This window comes from Delphinus delphis, chromosome 8 (genome assembly GCF_949987515.2).
Source record: "Delphinus delphis chromosome 8, mDelDel1.2, whole genome shotgun sequence".
NCBI lineage: Eukaryota > Metazoa > Chordata > Mammalia > Artiodactyla > Delphinidae > Delphinus > Delphinus delphis.
In genome coordinates, this window is record NC_082690.1 from 57,957,549 (window position 1) to 57,982,942 (window position 25,394).

Consider the following 25,394-nt stretch of genomic DNA (forward strand, 5'->3'; position numbering starts at 1 on the left):
AAGGTACCATAACTAAATGATTAACTGAAAAAAAGAACGGGGTTTGATTAAACAGAAATAGAAACTCCAAAGCTGAGATTTTCTTCTGACTTTTTAATTGTGAAGAGCAACGTATGGTAGTCCTAAGAGCATAGTGTTTAGTGATTACAGATTTGGATTCAAATCATAGATCTATCACTTACTAGCTGTGGGACCTTAGGGAAGTCACTTTATCTCTTTTAGCCTTGCTTTTCTCATTTATGAAGAGACATCATCATACTTATGTCAAAGAGTTCAGTTAGGATTAGGAGAAAGTTTGTTCCTAAGAACCACGTAAAATCAATGTTTCCATCCCCACCTTACAGATGGGAAACAGAGGTGGGAGAGCTGAGGTGGCAGCTTGATTCTGAGCAGCTCCGAAGCCCGTGCTCTTTCCACTGTGCCAGGCTGCCCTCCTCAACAGGGAGTCATTTGTTGTCTTGGCCAATTACATAAGCTTTGTTGGGGCCTTGACGCTGATTGTCTGCACTGTGTTCCAGCTGAAGCACCACTGTGTAAAGAATCCGTCCGACCTATGCACCATTAACGTGAGCGGCCTGAAGTTCTCCAAGGTAAGGCCAGCCAGCAGAGGTGTGATTGGGGTGAGCCAGACCTGAGGTAGCTCCTGGCTGTTGGACCATTGTACTTCCAGAGTCCTTGGGGACTGGGAATCTGGTCATAGGGAGGGGGAGGGTCAGACAGGGACTCACTGGGTGGGAACAACATTCACAGACACAATCTTTTGCTATATATTTGGTGTTGCCATTATCCCATGTGAAGTGAGTTAAAGGAAATAAATAGCCTTATGGAAGTGGTTTGAATGTGCATAGAATTTTATTGGGGTGTGATTCATTGTATGACACTGAGTTCCCATCAAAAGAGCCTACAGGAGAAATGTCTCTCAGGTTTCAGTGCCAGGAGTGGTAGTGGTTCTCCCAAGATGCTGGTTTGTTCTCAACTCGCAGACTCTGTGACTTATGTAATGAGTCATGTTTCTTTCTTTGCACTGGCTAATAGGTAGCTTGGAGCTAGATTTGTGGCCTGCCATTAGCCAGTGTATTGCTGTTTACCACATATGGCATATATTTTCGGTTTGTAGGCTTTCCATGGCATATAAAGAGAGATTGCTTATATAATGCCACATAGCAGTTAAAATGTATCAACATAAGTAAATCTAAAAAGATCTATGTGTCTCAACACAAGTAAATCTCAAACACATAGTGTTGAGTGAAGAAGGCAGGTTGCAGAATGATATCTACAGTATGATGGCATTTGATATAAAGTTTTATAACATGTAAATAACACTGTATTTATGGTTTATGGATACACATACATGTAATACAAGTATAAAACAGGTATGGGAGTGATAATCGCCAATTCAGGGTAGCTGTTATCTGTGGGAAAGAGGGAGAAGAGTATGATTGGGGATGGATACGTTAGGGGGAGTGGTGGTGGTCAACTCTCTGTAGTGTTCTGTTTCTTTAAGGAGATTTGAAGCAAAGACAGCAAAATATTGGGATTTATTAAAGCTGGATAGTGGTTACTCGGGCCTTCAGAGTAACATTCACTATACTTTTATGAACATTTGAATTATTTCATAATAGAAAAAAAAAGCAGAAAAGACCTTCCTGCCTTTAACAAGTTTCTGCTCTTGTTCTTACCCCTTGAGGTCTTTGCTCCTTCTGCCAGCAGCTCTGGAGCTTCAGCAAGGCCTGCAGGCAGGGAACTAATCTTGTGTTCTTTGAAATGCCTTCTCGCAGGCTAAGGAAAAGGACTTCAAGCATTTTAATTCTGTGATTTACATCAATGCCTCAGAAAACCTACTGCCTCTAGGTAAGTTTTCTTCCTGAAAACTACCTTCTGCCTCTTGGCTGTCACAGCCAGTCTCTCGTGTTAGAACTTGCCTGCCCACCTGTGACTGGCCACGCATCCCTTTTTTTGGAGTGCAGTAGGCTGGGTGAGGGAGAACACACAGACCTGATTCCAGTCCAGAGCTGGCACTGCCTACTCAGAACATTTCTCTGTGAGCTCCTGCTTCTCTAACTGTAAATGGAGATAATGCCCTTCCTTTTTTCCTCCCCAAGGCAGGATACCTTGTAGACTCAGATGAGATAAGTACAGTCAGCCCTCCATATCTGTGGATTCCACATCCACAGATTCAACCAAATATGGATGGAAAATATTTGAAAAAAAATTCCGGAAAGTTCCAAAAAGCAAAACTTGAGTTTGCCATGCACTGGCAACTACTTACGTAGCATATACATTGTATTTACAATTTACGGAGCATTTACATTATGTTAGGTATCATTGGTAACCTAGAGATGATTTAAAGTATACAGGAGGCTGGGCACAGGTTATATGCAAACACTGCATCATTTTATACAGGGGACTTGAGCATCCATGATTTTGGTGTCCATGGTGGTGATGCAGGATGGTGGTGGAGGTGGGCGTTAGGGTGGGAGCGGTGGACCCAATCCCCTGCAGATACCAAGGGACTGCATGTAAGAAATTGTGAAGTCCCTGAAAGCTCCTGTAGGACTGTAAAGCCTTCTTGTTTATTCAGCAGATCCACAGCGACCCCTGCTGGGTGTCAGGACTATATGACTGCTTGGCTTTTAGAAATCTGTGTGTCCAGTTCCTGTTCTGGTGAGCTCAGTTATAGCAGGGTATACGGTCAGTGCCATGATAGAGGGAATCAGAAAATCAACCAGGCCATCAACCGGGCCTAGAGTGTCAGAGGAAACTTCTGAGAAGAGTATGTAGGCTGAGACCTAAAACACGAATAGGAGTGACTCAAGAATTAGAAGGTGAGAAGGCATTTCAGGCCAATGGAGCAGTGATCAGGGGCCCTGAGGAAGCTTTGTATGTGTGCAGGGTATATAGGTAGGGGAGAATGGAGACTAGAAAGGTGGGCAAGGACTATATTATCAGGGGCCCTGGGTGACTTGGGCTTAATCCTGCAGGCAAAAGAGAGCCTTGGAAGGCTTTGAAATAGAGAGGCTCAGTGGTGGCTGTGAGGAGTGTGGATTATAAGATGGAAGCCAGGAAACCTGGAAGATGGTTTCATTTTTCCAGGAGAGAGGAGGTGAGGCCTCAACCAGGGCTGTGGCAGTAAGGGTGGAGGGGATTGAGAGAGATTCAAGAGGAGGTAGAAATAACCAGACTTGGTAACTAATGGGCATGTAGGGAAAGGGAGGAACCAAGAGGATTTACTGAGACAGACAGACTACAGGAGAGGCAGGTTTAGGGAGAAATAAGATGAATTAGTTTTGAATGCATTGAGATTGAGGGGTGTTTTTAAAGAAGCATGTGACGAAGTCCCTGCCCTTGAGGAAACAGCATGGTCTGTCAGGAGCATGGGCTTGAAAAACAGGCAACAGGCATATGAAAAGATGCTCATCCTCACTAGTAAATAAAATAGCATCCAAGTACTATTTTCTGCCTATCAAATATTGACAAAAATGAGAAGGACTGATGACTGCCAGCATTGGTAGGGAAATGGGTACTCTCATAATCAAGTGTAAGAAATTGGTGCAATATCTTTGGAAGGTAGTTTGGCGATGTCTCTTAACATCATCTAGTAGTTCCACTCCCAGGAATTTATTCTACAGAAACACACTTGTACAAGGATGTTCATTGGAAACATCCCGAAAGCACATCTTTCTATTAGGCTCTACAGAACATTCCAACTCACAAAACCACCATAGGCCACACTTGACACCAGGTTCACTTAGAAGGCTTTGAGTAATTCCACACAGTATGCCAGCAGCACAGCGTCAGCAGTTCCTCTTCAGTGGAATCCTCACTGCTGTTCATGTAGCCATCCATGAGCCATTCTCTGTGGCCCCTAGCTCAGGGCCAAAACAATGAAACTCTCATTGGGTGGATGCAGGAGCCACTCTGGCTTAGAAACCTTGTTCCCCATGGGATCAGATAGCTGTTGTAACACTCCATAGACATGGCTCCCAGAGTTCCTGCAAAGGACATGTCCAGTTATAGGCATCACCACACACAGAGACGCCCAAAGTTATAGTGCCCCCTTGAGATCGTTATAGTTCATTTATAGTTTCTCCTAGTCCAGATGTGGTTTACTAACCTGGGGTCATTTTTACCATAGCAATATTGCCTAATAACACAGTGACCATACCATTTGTTTCATGTTACCAAGGGAAGAAGGCTAGAAAGTTAACCCAAGGTCCAGTTCTCAAGCAGAAGGGGAAGAGTGTTCTTAACCTTTTATCCAGATAGTCTAGCGACTATCACTAGGGGAATGGTTAACTAAAATAGGGTATGTCTATACAACAGAACATAATTCAGACATTATGCAGATCTCTGTTTTGACTTGGAACAATCTTTAAGTCATATTGTTAAGGTAAAAAAGCAAGTCACAGTACGTGTGTAGTATGATTCCCTTTTTGTAAAAAGAAGTTTGTGTGTGTGTGTGTGTGTGTGTCAGTATACACATGAGAAAAGGTCTGGGGTATTGTACATGAAGCTTTGAATAGTTACCTCTAGGTGTTGAGATTAAAGGGAACTTTTATGTTTCTATGTTTTTTAAAGCTTTTTGGTGGGAATGTTTCACTTTTATAACCAGAAATAATAAAGATCACTTTTTAAATGGGCTTTGGAATTAGGCTTAGATTCAGTCCTTGGCCCTTCCACTTACCAGCAATTCTATTTCTAGCAAATCACTTAGCCTAGCTAAGCCTTGGTTTCTTCAGCAGTGGAATGGAAGTAGTAATCCCTATTTTTCAGGGTTTTTAGAGATTTAGTGTCCATGTATGTAAAGCACTTTACACAGTGTCTGGCCTAACGCAGTGGGAACCCAGTAAATGACCACTGTTAATATCTTTCTCTTACGTCCTTCACAAGCCACCGTTTCTCTCTTTCTCCTCCCCCTGTAGAGGCATTTCACACATTTCCAGTCTTAAAGGAACTGGAGCTTGCATTTAATGGCATCAAAACAGTCTACGTGAAGGATGGAGACTTTAAGTCCTTGGAAGTAAGTTGGAGGTAGGGAGTTTTTGGTGCCCACCTGTATCCCTGTAAGGAATGGGTGTAAGGAGTCTACTGATTAAAACTGTTGAGAAGGGGCTCTCTGGGCCTTTATAGCCACCTTGCTTCAGGGTGTTCCTCTGGGGTGGGTGGTGGAGTTGGTGGTGGTAATAAGGGAGTGGGGCTGGTGGAGGTGGTGGCCAGTGGGTGAGAATATATTATACTTATGGCCACGGGGCGTGGTCTTGGAAAATAAATGCCAAAGGTCATGTCCAAAGGAGTCTGTGCAGAGGAGTGATTTTGAATAGAGTACTGTAGGAAGGAGAATTTGAGGGGAGATCTGGATCCAGTGGGGGTTGAGCCATGGAGGTTAAGTGCTAGGCACAGCAAATTGGACCTGCTGAACTAGAGGCGTTATGGACCGATTCCAGAGACCCATCCTGGTATGAGTGAGCCAGATTGGTTCTAATGAGCTCGGATAAGGTTATGGGCCATAGGCCCAGGGATGAGTGTGAAACAAAGTAGGGCTGCTATAAGTTCTATACATCCACAGCTGTTTTGTATTCACAAATACAAAAAACTTGACACTCTTGGCTTTCTCCTAAATTAAATTTCCCATCGTCACGCATTTTCTATACATGTTCTCATACTTCAAGTTAATCACCTCTTCAACATCCATGAAAACTTTAGGATCATTTTTCGCAAAGAAACAAAGCTTTTGTCACCACCCGGGAGTCTGCATACATGGAGAGTAGAGAACAGTAGAGCTGGCTTGAGATGTGGGGCGGGCATCTGGCCAGGTTCACACACTAAGTAATGGGCTCTTCCCCACATGTTGGCCTTCTAGAAGAGCTTCAGAGTCACACCTCAGCAAAATGTCTGCATGTCATGAGCCTTGGGGTTTACCCCAAAGAGCTGGTAACTTAAATTATTTAATCTACAAACATCAAGAATCGGCCATTCTTCATAAAAACCTCATTTAACCTGGTCTGGCCAGAGAGAGACCTTCCACAAAACTGAACTTTTAAGAGTTGATGCCCTTTACATGCCAAAGTTTTAAGAAGTTTTAACCGCTTGGGATGGTAATCTTCCTAAAATGGATTATAAGTCCTTGCATTTTTAAAGCATGCTATACTGAATGTAATGGTACCTTTTCTCCATGGTTTCCAGCCATATTGAGGATAACAGTGCTTTACTATGATTTCTGACAGGAGTGGTCCTCATGCTTATCCAGGAAGCAAAGCTCTTGAAGGTCCAATAATACAGGGAGAGGGAGAGAGTAAATTTACAACAACTGATGCAATTTTGTGCTAGGTTAAAAACCTAGCACAATACCAGAGTTTATTATAGACAGTGGGAAACTGGTTCCAGATGCTCTAGAGATACAGGGAGCCACTTCCCTCACCTATAGGCCTGGGAGCTTATTATAAGTTTCCATTAATTTTTTATTTTGCTTCTTATAAAAGTAGTTATTGAGCTTCTGTATATCATGCATTGTGCCAGGCAGCCTACCTTCCTCATCCTTACCATTTCAAACCCCTACTTCAAGTGCCAGTGGGCCACAGGGAGGGGACATGACTAGAGGCTCTGACCCCACAGCTGACTTACTGGTTGATCATAATGGACTTTTGGGAGGCCCTACTTCATAGTTTGATAACAACTGATGAAGATTATTTATCCAGCAGACCAGCCCTACCCAAGGGAATTTATTTACATAAGAGAGCAGACCAAAGTCAAGATGCAGAACATAAATGAGAAGAGGAAATCTCCTGGCCAATCATTTGTTTTCATCTCTCTGTGGTTTGAAAGGGTTCTCTAAGAAAAAGGATAAACCTGTCAAATGTCCTGAATTTGCAGCTCATGGCAGTGAATACTTTGATGTGTAATAAAACTTGATGTGACTCAGCAGATGCAGCATCCAAGTTAGGAATCTTCTGTCCTTATTTGCCAGAAAGGCTGTCACCCAGAGTAGAACTCTTCAGGAGTCAGTTTAGGAAAACAGCTTTGTCATGATTTGATTCTCTGCATACGGGCCTGAAAAAGAGTCAGCTGGAGCTCTGCCCTGAAAGTCAGGAGACCTCGTTTCTAGTCTTGGTCTGCCACTACTTTGCCATACCTCCTCAGCCAAATAACTTACCTCTCTGGAACTTAAGTTTCCCCCTCTGTAAATTCTGGGCCAGCTGTGAAATTCTGCGACCTGCAGTTCTAAGACTATTCGTTTCTTTGAGCTGCCCTTACTTCCATAGAGAGCAGATTTGGACCCGACATGAAATAGCCAAAGCAGCCAGAGCAAGGGTCAGCAAACTTTTCTGGTAGGAGGCCAGATGGTGAATATTCTAGACTTTGCGGTCCGTACAGTCATAACTAGTCATAACTGTCATAACTAGTCCACTCTGCTCTTGTAGAAGGAAAGCAGTTGTAGACAATATGTAAGCAAAGGGACAGGGCTGTGTTCCCATAAAACTTTATGATGCTGAAATTTGAATTTTACATAATTTTCATACAATGTTATACTTTTTGTGCTTTTTTCCTAACCATTTAAAAATGTACAAAGCATTCTTAGCTCACAGGCCATACAAAACAGGCAGCAGGCTGGATTTGGCTTACAGGCCTTTGTTTGCCAATTTCTGAGCTAGAACACTGATGGGACAGCCCAGTATGGTTGGAATGAGTGAGACACCATAGAGTGTGGCGATAGATGAGCCTGGCGAGGTAACGGAAGAGAGACTGTAGAGAGCCTTAGAGGGACTTTGAATCTTATCCTATGGATAACAGGGGTCCATTGAAGGATTTGGAACTGAGGAGTAATAGGGTCTGAACTGTATTTTAGAAAAACCAGTGTGGCATGGCTGCTGTATAAAGCATGGATTGGAAGAAACAAGTATGAGAGATATTGAGGTAGAATCCATTGCTGACTGTCCACATATGTGTATGAAGGAGAGAATGATCCCCATGTTTATCTATGTTTATCCAAGCCAGCTTTCCAGGTCTTCATCCTTGAAGGCTTCTCTCTCTGCCCCTGCCAAGTGGGATCACCCATTTGTGTGAACTCTCAAAACTTGGAATTTACTGATGGCAGCATGAACTCGGCATTCCTTTGGTGCTGGGCATCTTTCATGGCCTGTGCAGTCCTATCAAGCCCTCTGTATACCATGGACTCTAGTCATACCCAAACCATTTGCAGTTCTCAGAATAAGGAAGGCTGCCTCCTGGCTTCTATACATGCCACTTGCTGTGCTGTATGCCTTTTTGCCCTTAACAATTTGGTGAATACCGACTAGTCTCTGAGGACAGCTTAAGCATCACCTGCTCTGTGAAGCCCGTCTGGACCCCCTGGTGGAGCTCAAACATCTATCCCAGCAGCATTGCTACTTAAACAGACACATATATGTATCTAGCTGCCCAACTAGGCTGTGAGCTCACACAGGGCAGGGACTGGTTCAAAGTAAGCCTTCAGTATAGGGGCCTTGAATGAAGGGATTGTGATGACCATGACAGCCAACATTAAGCATTTATGGTGCACTAGGCTTCATGCTAAAGGCTTTACCTACATAATTCCTCATAAAAATCCATTATTATTTCCACTTTATAGATAAGGAAACTTGGTTAAGTATTGGTAATTTGCCCAAGATCACACAATTAGCCAGGACTTAAACCCAGGTCTACAGAGCCTGTCAATTAAGTACTAAAGTGGAGTACCAAACCCAGTCCTCCTCCAGCAATGACCTGCAGTCAGTTGTGTATGTGTGACTGACTGTATTTCACTGAAGTGGCGGACCAGAAACCTTGTCCCTGCACCAGTGGGATAAGATGCGGAAACTGGCCCCATTCAGTAGGCGTCTATGGGTGTGTGTTGGTGGAGGTATTACCGAGTACTGCTTGCCACACAGCAAGCCAATAAATTGAGAGATAAGGTGTTAGGGCAAGGAATAGCGACTTTATTTGGAAACTCAGCAGACCAAGAAGATGGTGGTCTAGTGTCCCAAAGAACCATCTTGCCTGAGTTAGAATTTAGGCTTCTTTTATACTAAAAGAGGAGGGAGTAAAGTCTAACATTTCCTGGTTCTGGTCAGCCTCCGGAGGGGATGTGTTAATTTCTTCCTTCCTGCAGTCATTCACAGGTGGGCCTGGTCAGGATGTTTCCTGTGAGATAAAGGTATTTTAGCTTAATGCTCATTACCTGGGAGGTGGGGTTCCCAGAGATGGGCCATTACATATAATTTAAGCTTATAGGCAACATTCCTTTAGTGATTAACTTGTGATAGAGTACAAAGGTTCTTCCCTATTACAGAGGGAGAGGGAAGGGAGCAGACTTGTACATAAGAGCTAAAGTGAGTGTCCAGAGAGGCTCTTCTAGAAGAGGGAGACCAGAGACTGGGGTGATATAATTTATCACAGTTGCCTTTGTCTTTGCAGAGAGAAACTCAGTTTCCTGACTGGTCTCCTAACTCAAGTCAACTATCTCATGAATCTAGATGGCTAGTTAGAAAGTGCTTTATGATGAGGTGTCAGTTTGGGTCATTGTCCTAATAAGCCAGTTCATTTCAGCTGGTTTTTTAATGTGCATCTACTATGTGCCAGGTACTATGCTAGATTTTAAGGATACATCGATACAGTGACAAGGTGCTTCACCTCAGAGAGTTTATAGCCTAGTCCACCACTGTGTGCCAGCACCTGCTCAGCACATCCATGTACCAGTACCTTATTCCTCAGGCTTATGTCCAGTTATCACAGTTACCTGGCTGACTGTGAGCAGTAACCTCAGAACAGTCTAGATAAAGCACTCAAAGTCAGGAGGGGGAGATTCCATCTGGCTGGGGAATTAAGAAAGGTTTTATAAGGAGGCAGCTTTTGAACTGGCCTTTTAGGACTTGGATTCAGATACATGGAGAAAGGGCATTCCTGAGTGAAAAGCTCAAGCAAAGATCTCTACATGGGGTGTGGCAAGGAATGGGGAGCAGTCACTTTGGCCAGCACCATGGGGTAAACAAAGGCTTGCAGTATGGGGGCTGAGGCTGGCAAATAGGTTGGACATAGTAGAATGACTCTAGTAGACCTTGAAAGTTAATCCTGAGAGTCAGGAGGGTTTTAGCCTGTGGGCGATGGGCCCTCCTGGAAGGTTTAAAAAAAAAAAAAATCCAGCTCCCATCTCATGTATGAGCATCATTGTCACGAGTAGTGCTTCTATTTCCCCATCTTATATCTTTGTGCCATAGTTCCTGGACCTTTCCTTCAACAGCCTCACTGCGGAGGCCATCTGTGATCTGGGGCTTCTGCCACACCTCCGTGTCCTGCTCCTCACAGGCAATGGGCTCACCTCCCTGCCACCCAATTTGGCTGTCGCAGAGCGGTAAGTTCTACATCCCGGAGTCTGTCCCATGTGTTTCCCTCCTGAGCCTTTGTCTGGGTACCTGTGTCCAAAGAAATAGTCCAAAGCAGCTCAAAAGGTCTGTAAGGACAGGCTGTGAGTGCTCAAAGCAGGTAGAATGCCACCTACTGAAGCTCCCAGAAAAGGCACTGGTGGGAACAGAGCCCCAAAGATTCGGGAGGCCTCAGCTGGGTGTCCCACACTCCTCTGTGCTATTAGGAGAGACGCCGGTGTCTGGAGAGTCACTTTCCCTCCCTCTGATCGGTCACTGGTAAGTTGTGGCTATTGCTCTTGCCAGACTATTCCCCTTCAGGAACCCTCTAAATAAGATTTGCATATTCCCATTCTGCACATTTGCTGAGCCATGCCTTCTGGCCAGAATGTACTGGTCTTTCCTCGCTTAATAATAGCAATGAGTCTGTCATACAGAGTGAAGTAAGTCAGAAAGAGAAAAACAAATACCGTATGCTAACACATATATATGGAATCTAAAAAAAAAAAATGGTTCTGAGGGGGAAGGGTAAGCTGGGATGAAGAGAGAGAGTGGCATGGACATATATAACAAAATATAAAATACCAAATACAAAATAGATAACTAGTGGGAAGCAGCCACATAGCACAGGGAGATCAGCTCAGTGCTTTGTGTCCACCTAGAGAGGTGGGGTGGAGTGGGGGAGGGAGACGCAATAGTGAGGGGATATGGGGATGTATGTATATGCATAGCTGATTCACTTTGTTATACAGCAGAAACTAACACAACATTGTAAAGCAATTATACTTCAGTAAAGATGTAAAAAAAAAAACAAAAACAAATAACATATAAGGATGTAATGTACAGCACAGAGAAAATAGCCAATATTGTATAATAACTTTATGTGGAGTATAATTTATAAAAATATCAAATCACTATGTTGTACACCTGAAACTAATACAATATTATAACTAAACTAAAATTTTTAATTTAAAAAAAATTAATAACGATACATGTGTAATGCTTACTATGTGTCAGACAATACTCTTCTGTCACACTAAACATATACTAACTCATTTAATCCTCACAACACTATGAGGTAAGTGCCCTATTATTATCCCCATTTTATAGATGAGGAAATTGAGGCACAGATAGGTTACATAACTCAACCAGAGTTACAAAGCTAATAAGTGGCAGAATCTGAACCAAGTCCATCTGACTTCAGAGACCCTGCTTACGACCATTACATTCTCTTCTTATGTAGATTCTGTACATATTCCGAGGGCTATCTCAGACCGTCCTCTTTTCCCTATGAGAAGCCTTCCCATATTAACCATTTGTAAGTGTACAATTCAGTGACATTAAGTACATTCACATTGTTGTGCAACCATCACCATCATCCTGCTCCAAAACTCTGTTCATCTTGCAAAAATTCCATCAGCTTTGACTGATGGATATGACCCTCTTAAGAAGAACACCACAGAAGCAAGAAGAACTACAGTCCTGCAGCCCGTGGAACAAAAACCACATTCACAGAAATATAGACAAGATGAAAAGGCAGAGGGCTATGTACCAGATGAAGGAACAAGATAAAACCCCAGAAAAAAAAACTAAGTGAAATGGAGATAGGCAACCTTCCAGAAAAAGAATTCAGAATAATGATAGTGAAGATGATCCAGGACCTCGGAAAAAGAATGGAGGTGAAGATTGAGAAGATGCAAGAAATGTTTAACAAAGACCTAGAAGAATTAAAGAACAAACAGAGATGAACAATACAATAACTGAAATGAAAACTGCACTAGAAGGAATCAATAGCAGAATAACTGAGGCAGAAGAATGGATAAGTGACCTGGAAGACAGACTAGTGGAATTCACTGCTGCGGAACAGAATAAAGAAAAAAAAAAAAGAAATGAAGACAGCCTAAGAGACCTCTGGGACAACATTAAACACAACAACATTCGCATGATAGGGGTCCCAGAAGGAAAAGAGAGAGAGAAAGGACCCGAGAAAATATTTGAAGAGATTATAGCCAAAAACTTCCCTAACATGGGAAAGGAAATAGCCACCCAATTCCAGGAAGCGCAGCAAGTTCCATACAGGATAAACCCAAGGAGACACACCGAGACACATAGTAATCAAATTGGCAAAAATTAAATACAAAGAAAAATTATTGAAAGCAGCAAGGGAAAAATGACAAATAACATACAAGGGAACTCCCATAAGGTTAACAGCTGATTTCTCAGCAGAAACTGTACAAGCTACAAGGGAGTGGCATGATATACTTAAAGTGATGAAAGGGAGGAACCTATAACCAAGATTACTCTACCCAGCAAGGATCTCATTCAGATTCAATGGAGAAATCAAAAGCTTTACAGACAAGCAAAAGCTAAGAGAATTCACCACCGCCAAACCAGCTCTACAACAAATGCTAGAGGAACTTCTCTAAGTGGGAAACACAAGAGAAGAAAAGGACCTACAAAAACAAACCCAGAACAATTAAGAAAATGGTCATAGGAACATACATATCGATAATTACCTTAAACGTGAATGGATTAAATGCTCCAACCAAAAGACACAGGCTTGCTGAATGGATACAAAAACAAGACCCATATATATGCTGTCTACAAGAGACCCACTTCAGACCTAGGGACACATACAAACTGAAAGTGAGGGGATAGAAAAAGATATTCCATGCAAATGGAAATCAAAAGAAAGCTGGAGTAGCAATACTCATATCAGATAAAATAGACTTTAAAGAATGTTACAAGAGACAAGGAAGGACACTACATAATCATCAAGGGATCAATCCAAGAAGAAGATATAACAATTATAAATATATATGCACCCAACATAGGAGCACCTCAATACATAAGGCAACTGCTAACAGCTATAAAAGAGGAAATCAACAGTAACACAATAATAGTGGGGGACTTTAACACCTCACTTACACCAATGGACGGATCATCCAAAATGAAAATAAATAAGGAAACAGAAGCTTTAAATGACACAATAGACCAGATAGATTTAATTGATATTTATAGGACATTCCATCCAAAAACAGCAGATTACACTTTCTTCTCAAGTGCGCACAGAACATTCTCCAGGATAGATCACATCTTGGGTCACAAATCAAGCCTCAGTAAATTTAAGAAAATTGAAATCATATCAAGCATCTTTTCTGACCACAACGCTATGAGATTAGAAATGAATTACAGGGGGAAAAAAGGTAAAAAACACAAACATGGAGGCTAAACAATACGTTACTACATAACCAAGAGATCACTGAAGAAATCAAAGAGGAAATCAAAAAATAGAGACAAATGACAATGAAAACATGATGATCCAAAACCTATGGGATGCAGCAAAAGCAGTTCTAAGAGGGAAGTTTATAGCTATACAACCCTACCTCAAGAAACAAGAAAAATCTCAAATAAACAATCTAACCTTACACCTAAAGGAACTAGAGAAAGTAGAACAAACAAAACCCAAAGTTACCAGAAGGAAAGAAATCATAAAGAGCAGAGCAGAAATAAATGAAATAGAAACAAAGAAAACAATAGCAAAGATCAATAAAACTAAAAGCTTGTTCTTTGAGAAGATGAACAAAATTGATTAACCATTAGCCAGACTCATCAAGAAAAAGAGGGAGAGGACGCAAATCAATAAAATTAGAAATGAAAGAGGAGAAGTTACAACAGACACGGCAGAAATACAAAGCATCCTAAGAGACTACTAGAAGCAGCTCTGTGCCAACAAAATTGACAACCTGGAAGAAATGGACAAATTCTTAGAAAGGTATAACCTTCTAAGACTGAACGAGGAAGAAATAGGAAATATGAACAGACCAATCACAAGTAATGAAATTGAAACTGTGATTAAAAATCTTCCAACAAAAGTCCAGGACCAGATGTCTTCACAGGTGAATTCTATCAAACATTTAGAGACGAGCTAACACCCATCCTTCTCAAACTCTTCCAAGAAATTACAGAGGAAGGAACACTCCCAAACTCATTCTATGAGGCCATGATCACCCTGATACCAAAACCAGACAAAGAGACTACAAAAATAGAAAATTACAGACCAATATCACTGATGAATATAGATGCAAAAGTCCTCAACAAAATGCTAGCAAACAGAATCCAACAACACATTAAAAGGATCATACACCATGATTAAGTGGGATTTATCCCAGGGATGCAAGGATTCTTCAATATACGAAAATCAATCAATGTGATACACCATATTAACAAATTGAAGAATAAAAACCATATGAGCATCTCAATAGATGCAGTAAAAGCTTTTGACATAATTCAACACTCCAGAAAGTGGGCATAGAGGGATAAAAACTCTCCAGAAAGTGGGCATAGAGGGAACCTACGTCAACATAATAAAGGCCATATACGACAAACCCACAGCAAACATCATTCTCAATGTTGAAAAACTGAAAGCATTTCGTCTAAGATCAGGAACAAGACAAGGATGTCCACTCTCGCCACGCTTATTCAACATAGTTTTGGAAGTCCTAGCCACGGCAATCAGAGAAGAAAAAGAAATAAAAGGAATACAAATTGGAAAAGAAGAAGTAAAACTGTCACTGTTTGCAGATGACACGATACTATACATAGAGAATCCTAAAGATGCCACCAGAAAACTACTAGAGCTGATCAATGAATTTGGTAAAGTTGCAGGATACAAAATTAATGGACAGAAATCTCTTGCATTCCTATATACTAATGATGAACAATCTGAAAGAGATATTAAGGAAACACTCCCATTTACCATTGCAACAAAAAGAATAAAATACCTAGGAATAAATCTACCTAGGGAGACAAAAGACCTGTTTGCAGAAAACTATAAGATACTGATGAAAGAAATTAAAGATGATAAAAAAAAGAACACCAGATAATTCCCTGGATTCCAAACATATTCCTTTTTGCCCTCAAGGTATAGCAGCCGTCATACCTATTGTTGATAGTCAATATCAGTCACCTAGCCAATATCATAAACCCCTGTTTTCCTGCCTGTTGATTCAGTGGAATGAGCAGCCCAAGTGGCCAGTAGTGAACTTAATTTCCAGTTAAGTGGAACTATTCTTGTGTCCCCTGTAAAAGTATTCCTCCCTAGGAAACTAAAACCTCTAACTCAAGAGCTCAAAGCTGCAGGAATTACAAGCTGCAAGTGGATTGTTGTGTATAATTATAAGAGGAGCTGCTTTCATTTTCATTCATTCATTCCTAGGCCCTTATGCTCTGGTTGTGAGAAAAACAGCATCAGTCTTGGTTGCTAGTTTGTGTGACACTCCATCCTGTAAGTCCACACCCAAACCTCACAGTGGGTAGTTTGCTAGCTAGTGCAATAAATAAGTTGTCAAAAGACTATCTTGACATTCTATTAGGTCAGCTACTTCTGCGTGATGGAGTATATGGTAAAAAATTAAACTCCATGTATGTGAGCCCATTCTTGTACTTCTTTGCCATGAATTGTGTTCCATGGTTAGAAGCAATGTTATATGCGCTACCAGAATAATGAATAAGACATTCTTGAAGTCCACAGATTGTGATGCTGGCAGAACATTGTGGTCAGGGATGGAAAATCCATATCTCAAATACATATTTATTTCAGTAAGAAAAAAAATCACTGCCCTTTTTATGAAGGCAGGTGTGCACTGTAGTCATCCTCCTACTGGGTGACTGGCTAATCCTCCCAGAAATGGTGCCATGTTAGGGGCTCAGCATTGGCCTCTGCGGGTGCTCAGCAGGGATGGTAGGCAGATGTGCTTTGTTGAGGGTGAGTGTGTAGCCTCCTTCCCTGCTGCCAAGGCCATTTTGCAAGCACCAGGGTATCCAGCTGACATTCATGGAATGGGTCATCTTGTCCACCTGATCACTGAGAGTCTCCTCTGCAGTGGAAGTCTTTGGGAGCATTCACATGGGATAGAAATAGTCCTTACACATCCTTTTCATCCTGAGAGGTCTGTTCACATGATTTCCCCTCAGACCTCCCTGTCAGCAGTTTTACATTATTTTTTCCAAACTTTGACTCTTCAGCTAAACCACTGCCCATGAATCAGCATAGACCTGTACTTCTGGCTATCTCGCCAACCAAGGAAAATGAACAATCAGATATGTTGCTCTAGGTTTTACATATTAGGAGGATTTCTCCTCCCCTGTCTTTCAGAGCCACCTTTGTATGGAGTTATAATCCTGCAACAGTCTGGTTTTGGTTAGTATCAGCATATCATGCAAAATCATTTGTAAACGTAGCTGCAGATTTTTCTCCTATACCCAGTGGTCATAGGACGTTTGTTATGGGTTGATGGAGAAGTAACAGTACAGCAGGAGTAGGTATCACAGGAGTCTAAGCAATATTAGTTCATGCAACTTTTCCAGGTTTGCTTGAGCCTGATCTCCAATGTTGCTTTCATTTGATGAGGGAGTTCTGCACATTCAGTTCATGTTGAACAGCTCAGGAGGCATGGTCGCCTTGGTGTCCCATGGTCAGGTGTTCAGTCTCTACCAACATGCAGTAGTAAGCCAGAAACTGTTTTTCATAAGGAAAATAGTTGTCTGCAGAATAGAGCATAACTTTGCTCAAAAATGTTTCTGTAATTGGTGCCTTTAAAAGGCTCTATTCATAGAATGAGCAACCATTAATTTATCATCCAAACCAAGACATAGTTGAGGGGGAAAAGTACCACTATTAATTATTTTGGGATAACAGGTGAAAACTCAGACTGTCCTTGAAAACCAGGATGTATGGTAACCCTATCTATGCAGCCTTAAGACATCTACAGCACAGCTGGACCTACCGAGTAATAACACCCAATACCCTTGGCCAAAGATATAATGCCCAAAAAGCAGCTTGCATGGCAGTTGGACTTGTTGCAGAGCCTTGCCTTGCTCTGGATCCCACACAAAACTGGCAGCCTCAGTAAATGGAGCAGAATGGCACAAATGTTTTATGCGTAGCTGCCCAAATCAGAAAAGGCCAACAAAGCTTTGTGCCTTTTTCTTAGTAGCAGGTGGTGAAAGGTGTCTTTCACCTTGGAGGTATATTCCAACATGCTCCAGATACCGGGACATCAAGGAAATTAATCAAGGTGTCAGTTCCTTGAATTTTTACAAGGTTTACCTCCATCCTGTGGCACACTCCATACTGAGGCATCTGAGGTATTTGAATTTCCTGCCCATCAGCTCAAATCAACATGGTGTTCTGTGGAATACCAAAATAATCAAGATCCCTGTGCAATAGATTATAATAGGGCTAAAGAGTTGATGTAGCCCCCAAAGAAGAGAACAAAGGTATACTGCTGTCCCTGTCAGGCGAGAGCATATGGCTTCTGGTAGTTCTTGTTCATTGATAAAGAGAAAGAAACATCTGGCATGTCCTTAGCTGTATCACAAGTGTTAGGGGCTGTGTTAATGTGCTACAGTTAGAAGAGTCTACATATGGAACAGCAGCTGAAATTGGAATCACCACTTGATTGAGTTGATAGTAATCTACAGTAATTACTCAAGACCCATCTTCTGTACAAGCCAAATAAACAAGTTAAACAGGGATGTCATAGGACTCATTATCCTTATCCCTTTCCAGTGTTTAGTGTTTGCAGTAATCTCTGCAATTACCTCTGGGTTGTGGAATTATTTTTGGTTTACTGTTTTGGAAGCAAAATTCCTAGGGCTTCGATTTGGCCCCTCCTATTATAATAGCCCTTGCTTTTTTGGTCAGTAAAACAAGTGTGGTTATTCTGTCAGTTGCTTAGTATGTCTGTTTATACATTCAGGAACTGGGGATATAACCACACAGTAGGTTTGTGACTTCACTGGGTCCATTCACAGGCTAAATTTCCATTCTCCCATCAGATCTTCACAATCCCCCACTTTGCATGATGGGCCACCCATGCCTTTCATATCCCCAGACATTAACACCAATCTGTAGATATTTTCTAGTAACTAGTAATTCTTGAAAGCATTGTTCATTAGAACTTTCTGTAATGTTGGAAATGTTCTATATCTGCATTGTCCAGTATGGTAGCCACTAGTCATATTGAGCACTTGAAATGTGGTTAGTGTGACTGAGGAGCTGAATATTTCATTTTATTAAGTTTAATTAGTTTTAATTTAAATGTAAATAGTCAGGAACTGAATGAGAGACCATGACTCTCCCTTCGGGCAACTCAAATCACTTTTTTTTTCTCGCCAGATCTAGAGTTTTTGGTTATATAGATCACCAATAATTCCAAATCGTGTTAATTCATTTACAGAAATTGAAGTTGGTTGAAGCTAGTCTTCAATCCCTGCAAGGAACACACTGTTTCTAGTTCACACTTCTTCCTAGGATTTAGTCCTCCACTGCCCTAACTTAAAACAGGGGCAGTTGATTAGGGCTCCCTTTCTGTGGCACACCCTGGACTCCAATTTTTGGCCTCCTGGGCTAACAAGGTTGTCAGAATCTCTGCTCAGCTTCTTAGCCTCTCATCCACTTCTGTAGTTAGCAGGGAGCCGTAGGGGAAAAGTGGCCCCAAATGGTACATGAATCCCTTTGGGTTTCCTCCTTCTTCTAAATCTTGGTCCCCCAACTTTTCACAGCTTGTTAGTTCCCAGATGTCTTAAAGAAGATTATTTTTAATGTATCTATTTTGTCTGGATTTTAGAATTTATACTTAGGGGAGAGTTGCCTCACGTTATTTAGTCTGCAGGACCCAAAGCTTTTCCATTTATTTTGGCCAGGTGCCTAGGTGCCTGGTATGGAACCATTTTAAAATAAACTAAACTAGCTGGATATTTTAGGAAACACTCTGACAATCCAAATTTGGGCTAGCGTTTTCAAGAGGACCAGCCTGCCCTCGCCCCTCCCCTTCTCTGTTCACTCCAAGGCAGTTTTCCCCTGGTTGTGGGATGAGGGGAATGGGTTTAGTTCTGGTTCACTCTCTCCTGAGGGTACCTCTCTTGAGGATCCCAGATTCATGTGGGGCGTCTCCAATTACATGCCTGCCTTTGTATAAGATCAGCAAATATCCTTAAGGCAAAAGTGGCTTCTTGTGCTCAGTTTCTGTCTCTGGAGTTTTAGATTTTGGCACACTACTTCCTTACTGTCTTTGCATCTCTTACATGGTTTTATTTATTTATTTTTAAAATTTTTATTGGAGTATAGTTGATTTACAATGTTGTGTTAGTTTCAGGTGCACTGCAAAGTGAATCAGTTATATGTATACACATACCACTCTTTTTTAGATTCTTTCCCCATATAGGTCATTACAGAGTATTGAGTAGAGTTCCCTGTGCTATGCAGTAGGTCCTTATTAGTTATCTATTTTACATATAGTAGTGTGTATATGTCAAGCCCAATCTCCCAATTTATCCCTCCCCCCTCCTTTCCCCCTTGGTAACCATAAGTTTGTTTCGCCATCTGTGACTCTGTTTCTGTTTTGTAAATAAGTTTATTTGTACTCTTTTTTTAGATTCCACATATAAGTGATATCATATGATATTTGTCTTTCTCTGACGTACTTCACTCAGTATGGCAATCTCTAGGTCCATCCATGTTGCTGCAAATGGCATTATTTTGTTCTTTTCTATAGCTGAGTAATATTCCATTGTATGTATGTACCACACCTTCTTTATCCATTTATCTGTCGATGGATATTTAGGTTTCTTCCATGTCCTGGCTGTTGTAAATAGTGCTGCAATGAACATTGGGGTGCATGTATCTTTCCAAAGTATGGTTTTTCTCTGGATATATGCCCAAGAGCAGGATTACTGGATCATATGGTAGCTCTAAATGATGGGTCTTTTTTCTTTTTATACTTTATTCATCATTCTAGTTGTTTTCAAGTGGAAAGTCTTATCACATAAAATAAGGCAAGTCTCCACCACTCTGCACTTCCTAGTTCTTTACATATAAGAAAAGGAGAATAAATGTACTCCTGCTTACATCAGAGTATCAACTGAAATAATTATGCTTTGAAAGCGATGAGACTCCAGACAACTACTATTGTCATTTCCTCACCTGTCCACACTCAGTATGCTCTATGGATTCCCCTTTTCTGCCAATCTCTTAAATCTTGGTGGTCCCCCATTGTCCACTCTCAACCCACCATTTTTCTTAATCTTTACAGTCTTTCTTAGTGGTCTCATCCCTTCCCAAGTCTTAGATATTTCTCTACTTCACTTCTGTCTTCTGAGCTATACGCGTACGTATCCTGCTTATCATACCAAACTCATCAGACACATGCTCATGCCAACATCTCCTCCTCCTGCGTCCCTGTCCTCAGTGGTGGGCACTGCTCTTCATCTGCTATGCAGTTGTGCAGGCTAGAAACACGGTCAGCAGCCTGAATTCTTTCCTTCCTCACCTTGCACATCCGTTCAGTCGCCAGATTCTGTGAATTGTACTTCCTAAATTTTTCTTAAACTTGCCCTTTTCTGTTACCCTCCTGTTTGGTCTCAGTCTCCAGTTTCTCACCTCCCAGTCCATCCTCACCATCAGCCAGAGTGATGTTTCTAAAATGCATATCTGATTCTATCACCGCCCTGCTTAAAGTCCTTCAGCAGCTTCCCAACATTCTAAACTCCATTAATATTGATTACAAGGCTTTTCACTACTTGACTCTGCCTACTTCTCCATCCTCTGTTCTCCTTTTTTCCATTTCACAACATACCTCATCTACTCTGAACTATTTATATCTCCATTTCCGGGTAGATCATGGTCTGTCTGGATGAGTTAGGGGAATCATATTTGACCTACTCCATCTTTAGACTGCTCTCTTACTTGTTTTGACTGACAGCTGATACTTTGCCTCTCCCATTAGGCCTATTCCCTTTCCCCCTTGGACCTCAAGAGTCGGCTCTCAGGCTTGACCAGCACGGAGCAGAGGGGCAGTGTGACCTCCTTTTTTCTCATCACTATCTTCCTAATAATGCCACTTGAAAGAGCACTAGCTTTTAGCAGCCACATCGTAAGTCCTTTCTTACACAAGTAAGCTGTTAAGCCATGTCTCCCGCATCCTGTGTTTGCATGGTGGGTTTTCTGTATCTTATCACAGAAGCTGAACTGAATTTGAACAAACATTAGTGTTTGCTAAATTTCGTCTTGTTTGCTATAGTCCTTGGTCTAGTCTGTTGAACAATAATTTTAGCCTAATCCAAAGTCTTACAATGTAAAGTAAAAGAAATCCTTTTCCATCATATAGATAGAGGGAGGAACTGACTAGGCCCAGAGATGCTTGACACCAACTAGAAATCACACAGCAAGCAAAGCAGCAGCACCACCAGAACCAGAGCCCAGGGCCTCTGATCCCCACTCCTATGCTTTTTCTAAAATGGGACATGAGTTCCCATTCCTGAATGGGAATCCAACCACTGGGGCATACCTGCTAAAAAATTCCATTAAAGCTATCAGATTTTAGGGGCTTCCCTGGTGGCGCAGTGGTTGAGAGTCTGCCTGCCGACGCAGGGGACACGGGTTCGTGCCCCAGTCCGGGAAGATCCCACATGCCGCGGAGTGGCTGGGCCCGTGAGCCACGGCCGCTGAGCCTGTGCGTCTGGAGCCTGTGCTCCTCAACGGGAGAGGCCACAACAGTGAGAGGCCCGTGTACCGGAAAAAAAAAAAAAAAAAAGCTATCAGATTTTATATCGTATCAATTCCTTTTGCCAAGAGAAGGTATAATAAAAATAGCACTACTCTGAACAGCTGGAAACCTCGGTTTCTCCATTACTGACAGACACCTGCCACTTCAAAAAGCTCTTCTCCCAAAACTGCCACAGGAAGGGCTCACTGAGGGAGTCTGATGCTTTCCTGTGAAGCTTTGCATCTTGTCTTCCTCACCTACCTATTGATGGCCCCCCTATTTTAAGACATCTATTTTAGAGACAGAATGAAACTTCTCTATGTTATAATTAGAGTTGAACTTTAAAAAGGTTTGTTTCAGGGCTTAAGAGGAATTTTTTGAAGGCTTATTTCTTAGCTGTTTCATATTCCACTGGAGTAAAATAAAGATTGGCCAGTTATTTATAAATCAACAGAGCTTCTGGGCACCGTCCTGTAATTGCTTTCAGGTAGATTAAAATGTCAGTGTATGAAAGTTGGTCCTTTCAGGAAGAGGAAAAGTCATCCATGACCCGGAAAAGTACCATGAACTAAAGGCTTCTTTCCTTCTCTGTTGAGTTTCTCTGGTCTTTGGACTTGAAGCCTCTTCCCCCACACCTTGCCAGGGCTCTTCGGAAACCATATCTGACCTTTGCCTTTTTTTTAGTCAGAACTATCATGGTTATAATCTACAGAAATCCATCAATATTAGAGTAACAAAAAAGGAGGAATTTACTCTAAGAACAATGGGGCATCTAACAGCCATGCCTTAGGGACATACTGAATGTAGGTCCTGAGCATTGTGGAAAAGCCCAGAAGTTCTGTCTCTCAGCTTTCACATATGCTCATCTTTGTGACTCGCTCCATTTGTCTTTACAGGTGAGCACCTGTCTCTCTCTGGGCCCCGTGATGGGCTACACATGACTGGCCAGAGCTCCTAAAAATATTACAGCTCCAGCCACAAAGCAATGATTTTTCTCTGGTTCCTCTCCCTCTCTCGCAGTTCTTAAGAACATGGCAAACTCCCTCTCCATTCCTTTTTTTTTTTTTCGGCCACGCCATGCAGCTTATGGGATTTTAGTTTCCCAACCAGAGATCGAACCCAGGCCCTCAGCAGTGAGAGCATGGAGTCTTAACCCTTACCCGCTGGACTGCCAGGGAATTCCCTCCCGCTCCATTCTTCATGGTTTAGCTTAAACACTGCCTTCCTGAGTCCTCCACACCGGGGTCGGTGACTCCCATCACGCTTCATGCCTGCCTCTGCTGTGGCATTTGTCTCACTGTATGCTGTGCATCCACCTCCTCCACGAGACTCTAATAAGCACCTTGAGAGGCGGATGTGTTCCTTTTCTCTTTGTATTCCCAGTCCCTGGCTCCACAAATACGTGTTGAAGAAATTCATGAATGTGAATGAATGAATGAATGACTACACGGCTGGCTATATGCTGTCTTGAAATTCATCTTTGAGGTATTCCTGCCTTTAGGTGTACTCTTACAGTCCTTTTGGACTTTTGAACTCATTGCCTACCTTTGTCAAGTTCTCTCCAGCCCAGCCAACAGCTACCGTTCCACTTCCCCATCCTTTAATCCACAGAGAGCTTGAAGATGTGATGTGAGAGGCGGGTGCTGCTGTGGAAAGGGCCTGGGGTTTGGAGTTGAGTTTGAGCTCTACCACTTTCTGGCTGTGAGATCTTGGGCAAGGGACTCTGAGTTTGAATTTCTTCATCTGAAAAGGAGATGGATAACACCAGTCCTTCTCAGTGCTATTCTAAGATGACATGTATAAAACAGCTAACAATTCCAGGAATGCAGTAGGCTCAGAAGAAAGGCTGCTTTCCTGTCCTCTTATTGTAGGCACATCTGTGATTTACATATGTGTATGTGTGTTTTGTGACTGGATATCCCTATGTGTTTTCATGTATACAGAGGATGGAGTTGGAGGGAGGAATGAAAACACGATGTGAGTCATCTGCCTTTCATGTGCTTAAAAATAAATACCTAGGCCTCATCCACCTGGGGACACAAATGAGGTCACATCATTGATGGTAGTACCACCATCAATGATGCCACCACTTCCTGTCCCACCTGTGTGATTCAGGACCTCAGCCTGTTAAATCCCGCTCTCAAGTGTTTCTGGGAATCCTCAGAGAGTTTGAATTTAAGAAAAGACTTCCCAATTCCATACTGATGTGTGCACTTTACCAAGTCACTTTAGAGGAGAGCCTCACTGTGGCTAGGGATGGTGCCCTTCATCCATCGTACCTTATCCCACTTAATCTCTGCCAAGGGCATTGTCTCCTGGTACTTCCATGGTTACCACTTCTTGGGGTGACACAGCATACTTGGGAGTCTGCCCTGACCCAAAATTGTGTAGTGTTGTTCCTACAGAATGCTTCCCCTAACTCTGTCACCCTGGTGTTTTCCATGAACATTACTAGTGCCCCTCCATCCTGCTGCAAACTGGTCTCACTGAGTCCATCAGTGAATATGTGCAACCTTTCTCCATACAAAAGATTGTATGTGTGAGTGGGGTTTGGGGAAGGGGGTCAGTTGAAGAGGGAATTACACCTTTTGGTCCCTCACTGCGGAGACCACTCTTGGGCAGTAGAGTAGTTCCCAAGCTGGTTAGGCCTCTTAATTGATTTCCTATCCTCCATTTCTTCCTGGGAGTGGTAGAGCTTGTCCCCTGCTCTTGTTCATTACCCAAGGTCTTTGCACCCCCAGGGAGGCATATGTAACATCGCTGACCAGCAAGAGGTACATCCTGAGGTTCCCGGCGCTAGAGACACTGATGCTGGATGACAACAAACTCTCCAACCCCAATTGCTTTGCCAGCCTGGCCGGGCTCAGGAGGTAAAGCTAGAAGCCTCTCTCTACAGGGCCCTCTATAACCCCCAGCCTTTCTCACACCTTGAGTGCTGCTCTGGAAGCCAAAATGCCTGGGTTTAAATCCCAGCTCCATCACTTATCTCTGCTGTGTGGCCATGAGTAAGTCATCTCCCCTCTAAGCTTTAGCTCAAGCCAAAAAGTGAGGCATCAGTAAAGATATTTCTGATCATGTGACTGGATTAGAAGCAGTAAAGAGAAAGGAGGGTAGGAGGAGATATGGGATCCTGACCCTAATAGAGGAGCCAAAAAAAAAAAAAAAGAGAATCAGAAAGGTAAGTTAAACTCTGAGCTCTACCTGTAGTTGGCCCTCTGTATCTGGGTTTTGTGTCCACAGATTCAACCAACGTAGAACCCACAGATATGGAGGGCTGACTATATTTGGTTAAAGTAATGAAATGCTGGCATTTAAATGCTTAAGCTTTAGATCCCTGGAAAATTTACTTTGGATTCAAATACCATTTACTGAACACTACTTTGTGGCAGCATTTACATATTGTCTCATTTAATCTTCACAAGACCCTTGAAAGGTTAATAAATACTATCCCCATTTTAGAGATAGGGACATT

The 25,394-nt window shown here is 42.2% G+C and overlaps 1 protein-coding gene across 1 annotated transcript in view; it reads left to right on the plus strand.

Annotated features, from left to right (window-relative positions):
* Positions 1-25,394, plus strand: part of XRRA1 (X-ray radiation resistance associated 1) — a 100,415-nt gene that overhangs the window by 20,962 nt on the left and 54,059 nt on the right. The window contains exons 5-9 of the mRNA XM_060018278.1: positions 519-590; positions 1,779-1,851; positions 4,923-5,020; positions 10,230-10,363; positions 24,664-24,792. Coding sequence (XP_059874261.1) covers positions 519-590; positions 1,779-1,851; positions 4,923-5,020; positions 10,230-10,363; positions 24,664-24,792 — 506 coding nt within the window. The remainder of the gene's footprint in view (positions 1-518; positions 591-1,778; positions 1,852-4,922; positions 5,021-10,229; positions 10,364-24,663; positions 24,793-25,394) is intronic.